General features: G+C 45.8%; 1 protein-coding gene across 2 annotated transcripts in view; it reads left to right on the forward strand.

Moving 5' to 3' along the window:
• Positions 1 to 13,825, forward strand: part of MERTK (MER proto-oncogene, tyrosine kinase) — a 102,167-nt gene that overhangs the window by 12,848 nt on the left and 75,494 nt on the right. Inside the window, exon 2 of one of the 2 annotated variants that reach the window (XM_046662468.1) lies at positions 12,341 to 12,761. In XM_046662468.1, coding sequence (XP_046518424.1) covers positions 12,341 to 12,761 — 421 coding nt within the window. Of the gene's footprint in view, positions 1 to 12,340; positions 12,762 to 13,825 lie in introns of those variants that run through there. The other variant, XM_046662469.1, reaches the window with a different exon arrangement.

Consider the following 13,825-nt stretch of genomic DNA (forward strand, 5'->3'; position numbering starts at 1 on the left):
TTCTGCTTGTTTTGGGTTTGTTTTCTCTTCTTTTTCTATGTTCTGAGCTTAGACTACTGATTTGAGACTTTTCCTCTTTTCCATTGTATGCATTTAGTACTATAAATTTTCCCCTCAGCACTGTTAGCTGTGTCCCACAAATTTTGGTATGTTGTGTTTTCATTTTCATTCCATTAAGTGTATTTTTTTAATTTCCCTTGAGACTTCCTCTTTGATCCATCTATTATTTAGAAGTTTAGTTTACAAGTATTTAGAAAATTTCCTTTTACCTTTCTGTTATTAATTCCTAATTATTTCCATTGTGGTCAGAGAACACAAACTGTATGACTTCAGTTTTCTTTTTAATTTGTTGAAATTTGCTTTATGGCCCAGGATATGGTTTATCTTGGTTTATATCCCCTCGTCATTTGGAAAGAATGTGTATTCTGCTGTTATTGGGTGGAATGTTCTATAAATATAGACTAGATTCTTTTCATTGGCAGTGTTGTTGAGTTCTTCTATATCCTTGCTTATTTTCTGCATAGTTCTTCAATCAGTTGTTCAGAGAGAAGTGTTGAAGTCTCCAACAATAATTGTTGATTTGTTTATTTCTCCTGTCAGTTCTGTTAGTTTTTGTTTCATGTATTTTGCAGTGGTTTGCTTTGGTGCATACTCATTTAAGACTGCTATGTCTTCTTGGTAGATTGTCTCTTTTATCATTATATATAATATGCTTTTCTGTGTCTGGTCATTTGTTTTGAAATTTTCTTTATCTGATATTAATGTAGCCAGCCTGCTTTCTTCTGTTTAAAACATGATTGAAATGATATATCATCTTCTATCCTTTTGGGAGCAACTTGCCTATCATTATATTTGGAGTGAACTTTTTACAAACAGCGGATAGTTGGGTTATGTTTTTTTAATCCATTTTGCTAATCTCTGTCTTTTAATAGATATATTTAGATCATTTATAGTTAATGGAGTTATTGATATATTAGGTATTGATATTTTATCAGTTTATCAGAATCCCTACCTCCTTTTAAGTCCCTTTCCCTCCCTCATTTAAAACATAATTACCTTAAATATTTCCTCTTCACATATAGAACCACATCAGACAGTGTTAAAATTTTTCTTCAACCATCAGACATAATTTGGAGACCTCAAGAGAAGGAGGAAAGTCTATTGTATTGACTGATATTTTTGCTTTCCACATTTTTTTTCCCTCCTGATGATTCAAATTTCCTTATTTTATTGTTTCCTTTCTGTTTAGAGAATTTCCTTTTTGCTGTTCTTTTAGGGTAGGTCTGCTGATGACAGATTCTCTTAGTTTTCCTTCACCTGAGAATATTTTGATTTCTCCTTCATTCCTGAAAAATTCTGAGTTCTTTCTTTTCTTTCAGCACTTAAGAAATGTTGGCTCACTTCCTTCTGTCCTCCATGGTTTGTGATGAGAAATTCACTGTGATTTGAATTGTTTTTCCCCATAGGTAAGGTGTCATCTTTCTCTCAGGGTTTTCAAACTGTTTTCTTTGTCCTTAGTTTCCAAAATTTTGACTGTGATGTATCTTGGTGTGGATATTTTTTGAGTTTGTCCTATTTTGGGTTCACTCAGATGTTTGACTCTGTAGGTTTATATCTTTTGTCAGATTTGGGAAGTTTTCAGTCAATATTTCTTCAAGTACTTTTTTAGCCTTGCCCTCTTTCTCCTCTCCTTCCGGGACTCTGATGATACAAATGTTAGATCTTTACTAATAGTCTTACAAGTTTCAGAGACTCTGTTCCTGTGTTTTTCAGTCTCTTCTCTCTGTTGTTCAGATTGGATAATTTTCTGTTGTTCTGTCTTCCAGTTCACTGATTCTTTGCTCTGCTCCTCCATTCTTCTGTTGAGCCCATCCATTGAATTTTTTTAAAACTTATGATTCTCTTCTTTTTTTTTAATACTTTTTTTGGTAAGGAAGATTGGCCCTGAGCTAACATCTGTTGCCAATCTTCCCTTTTTTTTTTTCTCCCCAAAGCCCCAGTACATAGCTGTATATCCTAGTTGTAAGTCATTCTAGTTCTCTGTGGGATGCTGCCACAGCATGGCCTGACGAGCTGCAAGTAGGTCCGTGCCCAGGATCCAAACCAGCGAACCCCAGGCTGCTGAAGTGGAGAGTGCAAACTTAACCACTCAGCCGTGAGGCTGGCCCCTCATCCACTGAATTTTTATTTTGGTTATTGTATTTTTCAGTTAAAAAACTTTCATTTGGTTCTTTTTATATCTCCTATTTCTTTACTGAGACTTTGTATTTCTTTGCTGAAACTTTCTGTTGTTTTATGTGATTCATGTTTGTAATGGCTCGTTGAAGTATTTTTATGGTTCTTTCTTTAATAGCTTTTTTGGATAATTCTCTGTCGTCTTGGTATTTCATTCAATTTGAAGTCAAATTTTTTATTGAAACCTAGACATTGTCGGTATTATATGATGACAGTCTGGGTCTTATTTAAAGTTTTTGTTCCACCTGGTTTCCTTTGAACTGCTCTGGCAGGGGAGGAGGGCATGCTCCCTCTTGACTGCCTGGTGGGGGTAGAATTCTAGCTTCCCTACTCAGCCTGCATTGACATCTGAGTGTGGGAGGGTCCTTATTACTGTTGGTTGGACGTGGGGTGGGAATTCTGGCTACCCACCAGGCCTCCACTGATACCTCCTTGGCTGGGAGGGGTAAGAAGGCCTTATTACATTCCAGACTGTTCCTTGCCTGATCTCCACTGACACCAGGGCAGGGGGAAAGCAGGACTCCCTGGACAGTAGTGAAAGCCCTGACTCTCCACTAGGCCTCCTCTGATACCACCCCAGTGGGGACGAGGAGGGATGCCTCATTAATGCCAGGAGGGAGTGGAAGTCCAGGCTCCCCACATGGTCTTTTACTAACGCCTGCCAGTGGAGGTGAAATCCCAGCTCTCTAGTTGGCCCTATCTGATATCACCCCAGTGGAATAGTTGTGTCACCTCTTTGCAGCCTGATAATGGTGGAAGTCTAGGCTCCCCACTTGACCTTTGCTGGCATGAGTGGGGATGGAGCCATAGTTTCTTCTGGATTGTTTGACTGGAGGAGAGCATTTAATGTCTAAAAGTCTTCTGTCTTGCTGGGCTGCCCCTTTCTTGGTCTTTTGACTGAGAGAGAAGAGAGAGAACAGGCTTTTTTGTTGTTGTTGTTTCTGCCTATTAGCATTTCCAAATTGGGACATGTGGGGCAAAAGGAAAACCCAAAGAATTCATCACCATCTTGTTCTTGGGTCCTGAGGTCCTTAGTCAGTCTGCCTTCTGTCCACTTTTCAGGGTTTGTTTTCTATATGATGTCCAGTGGTTTTTTTGGTGTATGTGGTGGGAGGAATAGAGAAAAAAGTACATCTACTCTGTTTTTGGAGGAAATTCTTTGCCCTCTGTCACTTAGGAAAGACTGACAAACTATTCTTGCTAAAATGTTTGGTCTTCCAGATAGTCACATTTTAAAGGAAAACATTTTTCTCCTTAAAAGAATACCTTTTTATCAATAGGATTTCAGATGTTGGTGGCTAGAGGGCATGTGTTAGGGGCAGCGTGATGGAGGAGTTAAACTTGGAGACTGAGGGTCTCTTCTGGGTCTTGTGAAAGTCACATCTGGTTCTTGGGGATAAACAACCCTGGGCACGGGGGGTGGGGATGGGGGGGTGAGGGGGGAAGCTGCTTTGTGAAATCTGGCCAGAAAATGTTCCCTCAGAATCTTTCTGTGACACTTGGTATGTTGCCAAAGGGGAAAGAGAAGGAAACCCCTTGGTTAAGTAAACATATATATTTCACTGCAGGAGGTGAATGGTCTAAGCCAGCATAATTGGTTCCATATGTTCAGCACTGGTAGTCCAGGCATGACTAGTTGCACCTTTGAAACAAGACAGATCAGATGTTTCATGTTATGAAAATGACTGCCATTTATTGCATGTCTGCGCATGTCAAGCAGTGTGCACAGCATCTTATGTGCAGTATTCTGCTCTTGTCTCTGAGAGAAGTGGGTGTTATCTGTCTTACTTTACAGATGAGAGACTGAGTCTCAGATGGACAAGTGTCTTGCACAAGGTCATCTGGCCTCTGAGTGGCTGAGCTGGGGCTACCCCCTTGCCCCTCTGACTCCAGAGTTCTTGTTCTTACCATGCCCCCAAGCTACATGCATTCGAACCTGGGCCTTCTGTGTGGGGATTCCTGGGCTGGACCCTCAGGAGCCCCCCTCCCCCTCTGCCCCAGGTGATTTTGGCCACCAGATCCATTCCCTAGAATAGAGGGTCTGACCCTGACTGCCCATTATAATCATTAGAAGAAATTTTTAAACATTCCAATGCCAAAGCTGCACCCGGGGCCAGTAAACTCGAGCTCTGGGGGAAAGCCGGGCATCAGAGCTTTAAAAACTTCCCTGGAGATTCCAGTGGAGATTGAGAGCATGGTGGAGAGTTGGAAGATGATGGTAAAGAGTCACAGTCCGATTCTGGAACTCTCTTTTCTGGTCGCATGGGTGCCTGCTTACAAAGGACTTGAGGGTTGCAGTCTTTTTGGGAAGCTTCTTTTGCAAAACATTTCTACCAAGAAAAAGTCAAATACCCAAGTCAAAAAGTGGGATGCAGGCTGAAGGGGAACATGAGGGACTCCCTACTTCTGAAGTGTGTGCATGAGGCCAAGGGGAGACACGCGTGGGGCTCTACTCTTTTTCTTTTTTTCTCCTGAGCCCAAAAGAATGTATGGGGACCAGGGGAAGTGGCCGGAGGTCACCCTGATTATCATCATTTTTGCTCAGAGGTCCAAGCCCCTTCACTCCCTCCAGGTGAGGGCTCAGAGGCTGAAGAGCTTGCTCTGTGGGCTGGATCCCTGTTTGCCCCTGCAGACTCATCTTCCCCCTGCTCTCCGCCCAGGAGGCCCGCCTGTGGGAGGGCGACAGTGAACTCCTTGGTACTCTGGCTCCAGCTGGTTTCAGCTAAATCATACTAAGTTATATTTATTTGACTAAGTATGTCCCGCATATTTGTTATTTATCTGAAATTCGAGCATAACTGGAGCCTCCTGTTTTTTATCTGGCAACCCTATGCCCACTGGGGCCCATGTGGAAAATTTGAGCCACTGGCACAACCCGCCAACTCTGTGCAGGCATCTCAGTGGGTTTTCACTGGCTCCCCCGCCTTTCCACTGTCACACCGCAGCTGTGACCCTCCAAGCACAGCAGCCAGATTGTTTACTCCTCTTCCTTTCCAGTAAAGCCCCTGCCAGGGCCGGTTCTCTCGGGGTCAGCTCCCCCGGGTCCGCCTGCGGGACTTTGCTCCACTTGGCGCAATGGGAGGGCCAGGAAATCACTTTCATCCCACGAATGGCCTTTTTTTCCCCCCATTTTTCTCCAAGTGGTGGAGGGCATTTATTCCAGCGAAGTTAATGTTTATTTTACCGCTTACAGTTTGGGAACAATCAGGTCTGGTTATTTCTGGTTGAAGGTTTAAAAAATTTTCTCTCTTTAGTATTATTGCTACTCTTTATCACTCGCATTTTATCCTTATCAATCACGTCTTTATCAATCACGTTTGCTTCAAGTGAAACAATGTTAAATAGAAAGTTTGTATTGTGTTTGGCCTCAGCCAGCAGCCGTAGGGGGCGGAGTCTTACCCTAGGTGACAGAGAAGCCACTCAGGGGCGTGATTCAAACATCGTCTGGAGTGGGGCAGGGGTGGGGGGCACCAGTCCCGATACGCCCTTTCTCCTGGGTGGGGACTCAGGGCGCGGCAGCGGAGGGGGACAGGGGCGTGGGCATAAGGGCATAAATAGGAGTCTGGATACAAAAAGCCTTCCTGTAAACCGCAAACCCGCCCCAGAAAGGGGCCTTTCTCCTCCCAACCGCGCTGGCTGCTTGATAGCAAAGCCACGCCGCCGGCATCAAGGCGGGAGAGGAAGCCTTAGCGCCTGAGCAAAACGCATCCTCCCTGCCAGGTTGGTCCCTGCTCCCCTGGCCTGGCTGCTGCCCCTGCCCCACATCTGCTCCTCGGATGGGAAGCCAAGAACCCATAGGAGTTCGAGGAGAAGTCCTCACTCTATTGTAGTCTCCTCTGGGCCTCTTGATTTTGAGGTTGAACTTGAGAGAGCTCGGCTGATGCCTCTGTCCATTTTTTTGTTTGAGAAAGAGTGGAAAGAGCAGGGGAAGTGGGTCCCGGTGGCTGGCCCCTCAGAGGATTGCGAGGACCCCTTCCACCACCGCGGCCAAGGCACTCTCCTCCTCGTCCCCAGATACCCGGGATTGTAAAACAAGCTGATGGTACACAACACCCAAGGGCAGGGTTGAACAAAACAGGGCTCGCCAGCCTGCTCTCCAGCCCCCTTCCAAACCCTGGGGGGTCTCCCGCTATCCTGGGACTTGAAATTTCTGCTGCTGCTGCTTCCTGTATCTCATTGGGCTGTGATCCTGAGGCTTCAATGAACTTTAAAGGTGCTCATGCTGGGAAAGGATTGTAGAGGCCAGCCATAGAGAAGTTCAGAGAGCCCAGAGCCCGCTGGCCATCACAAGCCGGAAGTGTGTTTTCTCTCTCATTCAAGGCTGGCATTTACGTTGCTCTAGTGGCGCTATGTACTGTCTGAGATGGACCTCCCTGATTGATCTCAGCACTCATTCCCACAAAGCCCAGAAATTCCTCCTTCAGGGGGGCAGCAGGCCCAGGTTCACGTGCAAGACAGCAACAACATCAGCCAATATCTGTGGAGTACGCTGGTGGACCAGTAATTCTGATCATCTCCTCCCACTGAGGTACTCTATCCTTGCAGGAGAGCAGAGAGGTTAAAGAGCTTTCCTGAGGTCCTGTCTTGGGCAGCAGGTGGCTGCATGGGTCTTGGCTCTCTAACTGCAGAGCTGCTGGCCAACCCGCCTGCCATCAGGCATGCTCAGCAAGCACTCAGCAAATATTCATGGATGTAAGGGTGGGATGCGCTAGCTGATCACACAGAAAATAGCCTCTTTGCTAGCATCCTCCAGTTGGCCAATTTTGAGTCTAAAAGACTAAGGTGCCTAAATGTCTGATCGCTGTGGCTCTGTGTGGTTGGTGGAAGATGTGCTGCTTCAGAGGCATGACAGCTGTCCCACTCCCCCCTACAGCAGTGTCCCTGCCTGGACCACCTCTCACCCTTCAGAACCCTGCCCATATCACACCCATTTATTCCACAGATGCTCACTGCGTATCAGCTCCATGCCGTGCATCATGCTGGGTTCAGAGAGTGCCTCCAGCCTTCTAGGAAGCTATAGACAAATTTGTTCAGAAAAACAAGGCAAGCCCATGCGGGACAAGGGACAGTATACCTAACCCGTTTGTTTCTTGGGTGAATAAACATTTGCTACCCATGACCCAGGGCGTTGTCCCTGTGCCAGCCACTGGAAGAAGGGGATGGAGACACGATCCCTGTCTTTAAGAAGCTGGCACTGGAATCTAGTTAAGGGCTGGTGGTGATTGGAAACACATGGCACACGGCAGGGTCACTCCATCAGCAGCTCCAGGACTGGATGAGTGTGGCTCCTTGGAGTTGGCAGATGGAACACCTGGGCAGTTACTCTTGGACCTGAGCAGGAGGCCATTTATTCAAGGTTGCTTAGCTGCATTTACTTGTAAGGTTAAATTCCCACTTTAGCTGCTATCCAGTCCACAGGAAGACACGACCTTAAAAGAAGGTAGGAGGGGCAAGGTGAAGATTTCTTGTAAATTACAGCCAGAGTCAGCCCACTTTTCCGTGTGTGCTGTGTGGAAAGGACCAGATTCTAGTTAAGTCTCCAATTGTGGGTTTTTTAATACATCTCTCACACTGACTAAACATTGTCTCCAAAATGGTGATCATCACACAGGCCCGCCACATGTGCTTTTGTCATCTTGAAGCTGAGTTAACAGGAACATGTTAATGAAAATCAAAAGTTTTTAAATCTTTAGTCTGCCCTCATCCTCCTACCGTCACTCCCCACAAAATAATTTTAAAGTATTCTACTTCTGTGAGGAAAAACAAGGAGGCTGAAGTTATACAATTGAAGTCATCAAAACAGTGAAAAGTTAGCAGCTTAAATAGTCATTTCTAACTCATCATTGCCTTGACCCTTAAGTCCAAAACCTTGGAATGGTTTTCATTTTGCCTTTTTCACATTATCCATGATCATTCAGAGCCCTCGCATATGGCTGGCGACAACTCTAGAACACCATTTACGCAGACAGCTGTGTGAATGGCCACACCCGCTCCCCACAAGTTGTGTAGTGCGTACCTCAGCAACCTCACCAAGTATGTGTGGTCGTTCCACTGTCAGTACCAACCATGTAAATCAGGAGTTCTCAAGTTGAGACCATGGCAGGTTTTTACTGATTCACAATAAAAAGGGAAAATAATCAAAGTAATAATAGCTAACATTGTTGAGTGCTTACTATGAGCCAGACATCATAATGACTCCTTTATTCCTAATGGCAACCCAACAGGCACCATTATGGTCCTGTTTTCCCTGTGAGGAAACTGAACCCGAAGCAGCCTGAGAGCCTGCAGTCTTCAGGCAGCAGTCAGTATAAAGCTGCCAGCTGACCGCTCCTGAGAACTGTCCTGTGTTCTGAGATTTCATCCTTCCTAAATATTTGGTGTCAGACTGACCTTTCTTTTGTGAAATGATGGCGATACTGAGAATGCTGTTGCCTCAGCCGCTCTTCTGTCTCCGCATCCTTCCAACTGCCTGGCCACTCCCGTAGTTAGGTCTTCAATTTCTTCCTGACGGGTTTCCTACTTCCTGGCCTTCTTCCTGTTCCTCTTCCTCTCGCTCAGCCAGCTGTCAGTGTCTGGTCAAGCGCAGCTCTGATCTTCTCCTTCCTCTGCTCAGAAACCTTCCAGGAATTGATATCGAACCTGAAGTGAGTTCTCTCACCCGTTGCACAGCAAGCCAGTCTCTGACAATAGGTGTAGTGAAAGAAAGTAGGAATTTTATTATTGCACAGTGCTGAGCAAGGAAAAAGGGCAGCCAATGCTGAAATCCCAAACTCCTCGAAAAGCTAAAAGGAAGGATTTTTATTTGGGGTTTTAGGTAGGGGAGCATATAGCCTTGCTGATCAGAGCTTTTCCACCAGCCTGTGTTTGGCCTTGAGACTACTTGCAGAGAGGAGGGAGCCCGTGACCTCGCTGCTCAGAGCTTTCCCACCAGCCTGTAGCTCCTTGGTGGGGAGGAGGAGGAGATAACGAATCCAGGTGGTTGTCGTTGGCTGTGTCTGTCTCCATGGAGAATAGTGTATTTTGGAGCCGAGAAGCCAGGGAGTAAGCAGGGAATGAGTGCTTTGGTTTTAACCCCAATATATGCTGTGTTTAATGTGGGGAATCTGGTATCAGAGCCAGTATCAGAATTTCTACTGCCTCAGCTGGGATTCAGTTCTCTCCACATTCAGCCTAACTGTCTAGGGGTGTGTGGTGAGGCAATCAGGGAGGCCTCCCTGACACTATCGGGACAGCCTCCCCCCCACCAGCAGTTAGCTGTGTCCCATCTCCCCTTTAACTCCTGGGACCCTCTGCTGCTCCTCTCCTGGGACAGGTGGCTTTCTTTATCCCATTAGACTGTCGCAGCAAATCTTAGACCCAGGAGGTACTGTATAAATATTTGTTGGCAATTAAATGATTCTACCAACTTCTGGCAAATCAAATTGTGGAAATTATCTGTCTTTTAAATCATCCATAGTGATTGCAATGTGGGTTTGGCTGCTCCCCGACTTCTGTGATGTCATCTGAGTGGGTGGCCTTGCCATTAGTTTGTTCAGTTAGCAGCTTGTCTCATAGAAAACTGAGGGCTATACCCCAAACTGTAATCTTGCAGGGTTGGGGTCACAAAACAGGTTTCCATTTTATACCTTCTATCTTTCTATAAATACGTGAATTTTTCACAACAGACTTGTGTTACCTTTATAATTAAAAAGGTTAAATATTTTTAAGTGAGTTAAACAAACCAAAGACAATATTATTTGCTTTTCTCACTCCACTTTTCGCCTTCTGTGAAAAGGACATATATCTAAAGAAAAAAAAAATAGTTATTTGAACAAAAGCCCTGACTCCCGAGGAACTCAGTGATGGGGAAGGACTCCAGAGAAGTTTGCTCATCTGAGGTCCAGGTGAAGTGTAAGTGCTTCGAAGCCTATAGAAAAAGGGTATTCTGGAGGAGAGTCTACAGGGATAAGACAAACAGCCAGACAAACAGCCAGAAAGTGTCCCCAAATCAGAGGAAGACGGGGGAGCTGGATGGGACCCAGACACTGAGCTTCGCCACCTCCTGCTTGGAGCACAGGCACACACTTGTGCATAGGGTTTGCTTGGCTTGGCGGGGGCCCCTCTCTGTGGAGTCACCCTGACCTCCAGTCCCTGGAGTAAATGATCGCTCCCATGGCAGCATACTCATCTGTGTGGATGACTGGGCTCAAGGCCATCACACAGCTGACCCACCTCATCCGCCCCCAGAGCATGCAGAGGGCCCCTGCCCTCTCGCACCCACTGAGACCTCAGGCTGAGGACAAGCAGTGAGCCGTCCCTGGTTTCTTAGAGTGGAATCTCTTGTCCTCCAGCCTGGCAGCAGCCGTGAGAGTGGCCCTGGCACAGGAGCAAGAGTTGTAGGGAAAGCACTCCCCAACAGGGGCCGTGACTTTAGTTGAGGGAGCTGTGCAGTCCAGGGTGACTTGGCAGGGAGGGACCCAGAGGAATAAATTCCCAGGTCCTCCCTTCTGCCCTCACATCTCCTGCTTGTCCCTCCATTAGCCAAATAAGTACTTAGCTGGATACTTAGACTAAAAATGACTTATTGTTTATCTGAAATGCAAGTTTAACTCAGCATGTTGTGTTCTTATTTGCTAAATCTCCCACGACCCTAAAAAGAGACCACACTACTCCCTGCACACACACACTCAGGGGCCCAGGAGAGTGTGACACCTGAGTGTGGCAGGAGGCACAGCCCTCGAGTGGGGATGGGGCGCCTCTGTGTGCCCCAGTCACTAACCCACAAAATGCCAGGCTTGTGTTTCTCCTGCCTGCCTGTCTCACCCACTTGCGGTCAATATGTTTGAATAAATAACAACCAGTATAGAATGTATGGTCCCAAAATGCCATTAAAAAAACTAGAAGTGAGTTTTTATTTTTGTTTTTAGTTTTTTTTGTTGAAGATTGGCACCTGAGCTAACAACTGTTGCCAATCTTCTCTTTTTTTTTTCCCCTGCTTTTTCTCCCCAAATCCCGCCAGTACATAGTTATATATTTTAGTTGTGGGTCCTTCTAGTTGTGGCATGTGGGACACCGCCTCAACATGGCCTGATGAGCAGTGCCATGTCTGCACCCAGGATCCAAGCCAGCAAAACCCTGGGCCACCAAAGTGGAGCGTGTGAACTTAACTACTCGGCCATGGGGCCGGCCCCTTTAGTTTTATTTTATGTTTATTTCTATTTACATATATTTATTATTTTTTTAAATATTTGTTTCTATTTTAGAAGTACTTGTGGGCCCGATGAAATCAAACATTTCCAGGTCCATTCCAGCAGGCAAGCATCTTGCTGGAAGCCCCAAGTCATTCTAGCTGGTGACATAAGTGCATGTTGATTTTTTTCCCCCATGCCTAGGGATGGGTCCTGTTGAGGCACAAGAATTGTAAACTTGTCTCTTTGTGACGAGTAGCAGCCTTTGCAAGACTGCTGGCCAAATTTGCGACATAGTCGAGGACTGAGCAGACAGTGAGACGAGTGATCTCAGGTGCCATCACCTTCCTGCCATGGTGCTGAGTTGGGTATGAAGGACTTGGAATGAGTCACACTTTTTAAAAATGGGTGAAGGTCATCAAAAGGTACAAGCTTCCAGCTATAAAATCAATCCTGGACATGTAATGTACAGCATGGTGACTGTAGTAAATGATACTGTTTGTATATTTGAAAGTTGCTGAGAGAGTACATCTTACAAGTTCTCATCACAGGAAAAGCAAATTTGTAACTATATGTGGTGATGGATGTTAAGTAGGCTTATTGTGGTGATCATTTCGTGATATATAACAAATATCGACTCATTATGTCATATACCTGAGACTAATATGTTATATGTCAATTATATCTCAATAAAAAAGAAAATATTTTTTGATGGGGGAATTATATATCTTAAGCATTATTTAGAAGGCGGTAAGTAAACGAATGAATTTGTAAGTGAGAATATATGTCCAGACGTGTGTGTTAAATAAATCCTGCTTGTATTTTCTGAGGACACTGAGGATGCCCCATTTCTCTCTCTTTGTGGCCTAATAAGTTGGGTACCTTCTGGGAAAGCTCTGTTATTTACAAGGCTAAAAATCGAATGTTCTGTTTTCCAGCTGTTGCTGAGGTGAGGGAGGCAACCACGCCCAACGTGCCACTCCCAGGACCTGCCCCGGGAAACCTGCCAGCGGACCACACACCAGCCTCCTTTCCTCACACCAGTGGGTACCAGCCTGCCTTGATGTTTTCGCCAACCCAGCCCAGAAGACTGCATACAAGAAATGCAGCCCTTCCCAGGGTGACCTCTGCCAGGTCAAAGCTCCTCCCGCCTCTTGCATTTAATCACACGGTGGGCCACATAATACTTTCCGAACATAAGGACGTCAAGTTTAATTGCTCAATCAGTATACCTAATGTGTACCAGGACACCGACGTTATTTCTTGGTGGAAAGACGGAAAGGAATTGGTTGGGGCACATCATGCAATTACTCAGTTTTATACAGATGATGAAGTTACAACAATAATCGCTTCCTTCAGGTACGTGTGCTCTTTCTTCCTTTCTTTTTTAATGCTGTTATGCTGTTGCTCAAAAGTAAAAGACCTTGTCAATAAAAAACATCCTTTTGTCTTCTGTGTGAGCCACCCCACTGGTCCATTTAGAGTATAGATTAATAGCTGACGGTCTGTATTGTTGACCTCTTTTAAATGGCTCTTGCTCCCTCTGGAATGTTGGTTATCAGATGCTCTGGTTCTGGAGGACCACTTCCCAGCTGACCTACAAGTCATGTCAAGTCCTGCTTGACTCCAGAGCTTTCCCAGTGAGTGGGAACGGTGTTTCTTGCCAGGTATGAGGAGACATCTAAATCACCTGGTGGGTGGGGAGCTTTTAAAACAATGCAGCCCTCTCATGCCTTTCACGTGCCCTGTCCCCGCTCCCTTCCGCCTCTCCTCAACACCCCCTGCTGCGGCTGCAGATCATGGTACTGACGTGCAGATCATGTGTATTGGGGTAGGAAAAAGGTGGAGAGTCTGTAAAGTTTGGGGAAACTAGACAAACTTCAGCCACGTGGGTCGGTATTCCACTTGGTGTTGGCAGGGGCAAGCCACATGAGTTAGGGGAGTGACACAGATAAGCCAAGCCAGGACGTATGTCTGGAATACATTGTTCCCAGGACTGAGTCAGCATATTTCAGAATGCTGGAGACTGGCCAGCTGCTTCTCTTCTCACCACCCTTTCTTATTCGCTACTCCTTCCTCTCAGCCAGGAGGGTTTTTGTGTTTTTTCTTTGTTCGTTTGTTTAAATGTCAGGACCTCCTTGCATGTATAGTTGTAGAGTTAGGTGGACCTGTAGTCATTAGAAGATCAGAATGAGGTCAGAGGCACGCAGAGTTGAGGCGAGGGCCTTTTGTCCGGGATGCCTCCGCCCTGGCGAGGGGCCCTCTTTGATCTGGTCTGTTTTCACTTTCTCTGACCTGATCCGCGGGGCAGTCCCAGACAGTGTCGTGTCTTTTGGTGAATCATTTTATGTTTCCTTTTCAGAAAACCGCCTCAGAGTTACCACAGACCTAACGATTCCAGTTAGAGTTTAGTGTCAACACTT

This window comes from Equus quagga, chromosome 5 (assembly GCF_021613505.1).
Source record: "Equus quagga isolate Etosha38 chromosome 5, UCLA_HA_Equagga_1.0, whole genome shotgun sequence".
Taxonomy (NCBI): Eukaryota; Metazoa; Chordata; class Mammalia; order Perissodactyla; family Equidae; genus Equus; species Equus quagga.